Source organism: Trichechus manatus, unplaced genomic scaffold, assembly GCF_000243295.1.
Source record: "Trichechus manatus latirostris isolate Lorelei unplaced genomic scaffold, TriManLat1.0 scaffold00013, whole genome shotgun sequence".
NCBI classification, from domain to species: Eukaryota; Metazoa; Chordata; class Mammalia; order Sirenia; family Trichechidae; genus Trichechus; species Trichechus manatus.
The window spans coordinates 1,963,278-1,965,648 of record NW_004443949.1 but is presented as its reverse complement, the minus strand read 5'-3'; the positions used below and the strand labels follow the sequence as shown (position 1 = coordinate 1,965,648).

General features: G+C 42.3%; 1 protein-coding gene across 4 annotated transcripts in view; it reads right to left on the bottom strand.

Moving 5' to 3' along the window:
* The window catches only part of ABCC4 (ATP binding cassette subfamily C member 4 (PEL blood group)), a 343,233-nt gene that overhangs the window by 180,444 nt on the left and 160,418 nt on the right, over positions 1-2,371 (bottom strand). For all 4 annotated transcript variants that reach the window (XM_023726694.1, XM_023726693.1, XM_004371394.2 and 1 more), the window contains one exon: positions 291-500. In XM_023726694.1, coding sequence (XP_023582462.1) covers positions 291-500 — 210 coding nt within the window. The remainder of the gene's footprint in view (positions 1-290; positions 501-2,371) is intronic.

The following is a 2,371-nucleotide window of genomic DNA, read 5'->3' as shown; positions in this document are numbered from 1 at the left end:
CTGAAGAGTCCTAATATCACCATGAGCCACAAAGGCCTTTAGAACTGCCAGTGGCACACCCACCACTGATCTCCATGGGAGTCTCCATCCCGTACCCAAAGGCTAACCCAGACCAGGCTCACTCCTCTTCATTCTGTTTTAATTCTATCAATTCCAGTGAATAAGGCCTCAGAACCATACAATCTACTTTGGGACAAATGAAGACATCATGAGCAGAGTTGACTGAAGAGCCATGAGGCCAGTATAAGCCAATAAAACCAACTCATGCTCTAAGATGGGATGGAACTCACCGTCTGGTCCTCTTGAGTGCCCTCTTTCAACGAGGGTCTAGAAGATAGCTGAGACCAAACCGAAGACTCCGAGAAGGTTCGACTCCTCAGTGTGGGAGTTCCTGGAACTGGAGACTGATCTGTTTCCTCATTTTCCTTCCTTAAGAGGGAACCAAAATCTAACCCAGATTTCAGAAACTCAGTGTAAGTCCCCTTTTGTACCATTTTGCCCTAAAACAAAAAGAATCTGAAAGTAGTACATTTGTATTTGATAACACTAATCTAATGTAACACAAATATTAATCAAGAAAAGTTATCTAGTCTTAAACTATGATTTTCTTAAGTAAGTTATCCTTAGGTCTGGAATTTTGGTTTATTAATCCAGTTAAATTTAACTCAACTCATAATAACCGCGCATTCTGTTCTCTGACAAACTCTATGTTAGGTGCTGAGGGATATAAAAGAAATGTGTGATCATGTGTTAAAAATGGAGGTCATTGACATAAAAACCACGGGCATTTAAGAAAATGAAAAGCATAGATGGTGGCGGGAGTATCAGTACAGTCTTCATAGGCAACACGGAAACTGAGATAAGCCTCATGGAATAAGCAGAACTTCAAAGAAGAATAAAACGGGGAAGATATTCCAGGACAGAAATGTAAGACTGACAAGGAGGTAGGTACACAGCGTGTCGGCAGAGGTAAGAGTCACTCAATACACCTCTGCTGACCAGGTACCGTGTGTTCCCACTAGGCCAGAACATGAGAGAACTACCCCTGAACATGGAATCCACGTGATGTATCACCACGGTCTCTACTAGGAAACAGTCCTACAAACTCAGGAAATTCCTAGCTGGATATTCAGTATTCTACAGGACTCTTAACTGCCGATTCCCTTCCTTAGAAAATTATATCAAATAGTGTACAAATATTTTCAGTATTTTTTCAACCTATAAAGCAAGACCCAGCTGACTTACTCAAACAGTGGCAAACGAAACATCAGACAAAAATTGCAGGACACAGGACAAATGAAAGGAGAGCAGCCCTGGTTAAGGAGGTCAGGTGGGAAAAGGTGGCCCCGGGCCCTACCTGCCACCCCCTGCCCTTATCCTCCAAGGTGGTCCACTCAGAAAAATCCAGTGACAACATTGGGGGCTCTAAGGAACAGTTTTCTAATTACTACAGAATGAGTAAATTATTCACAATACAGTATGCCTTCTTCCACTTAGGAAGCAAATTCAAATATCTTATTTAATAAAATGACCATTTCTCAGTATCTGTATGACACTAGGAAACTATTATTGGTTAAAAAAAAACAAAAACAAATCCACTGCTGTCAAGTCGATTACGACTCATAGTGACCCTATAGGACAGAGCAGAATTGCTCCACAGGGTTTCCAAGGAGCAGCTGGTGGATTCGAACTACCGACCTTTTGGTTAGTAGCCAAGCTCTTAACCACTAGGCCACCAGGGCTCCAATATTGGTACAGAGAGAGCAATTTTACTCAGAACCCAAGTACTGACAAATCAGAGAGAGGACAGAGGGGGCAGTCAAACCCTCCCTTCAAACAGTAAGGATGGCCCCAAACTCATCCAGAGGTGCCCACCACTGGGCAAATAGCTGTTTTGATAGTCCTAAAATTGGGGATGATGTTTTCAAAATAAGCAATAAGGTGGACACCAAGATATCTAGAGATAAATGGGTTATTCTGCCCCCTGTTTATTCTGAACTCGTAATTATGACTGACACTCAGGCTTTATCACACTAGTTTCAGCCCTCTGCTCATAAAATTCTTTCAAGTTTGTGGAATCTGGGCTCCCTACTCCTGGAGGAGTGGGGAAAAGCAGACGCGCAGGACTGCTTCCAAAGAGGCAGGGGTGGTGGCCTTCTCATAATCCTTCTTGGGGCAGAAATTCATTTGATGCAGTTTCAATGGATAGGTTCCTTACTCTTCTTTAATCACCACATTAAACAGCAAGGAGGCACTGAAACAAAAAAGACTTTCTGCAAGAACTTTCCTGACATCATACATCCCATTTGTCCCAGTAATGTGAAATTATCTCTCTTTGAAAATGGTATACACGAATCTTGTGAACTGTAGA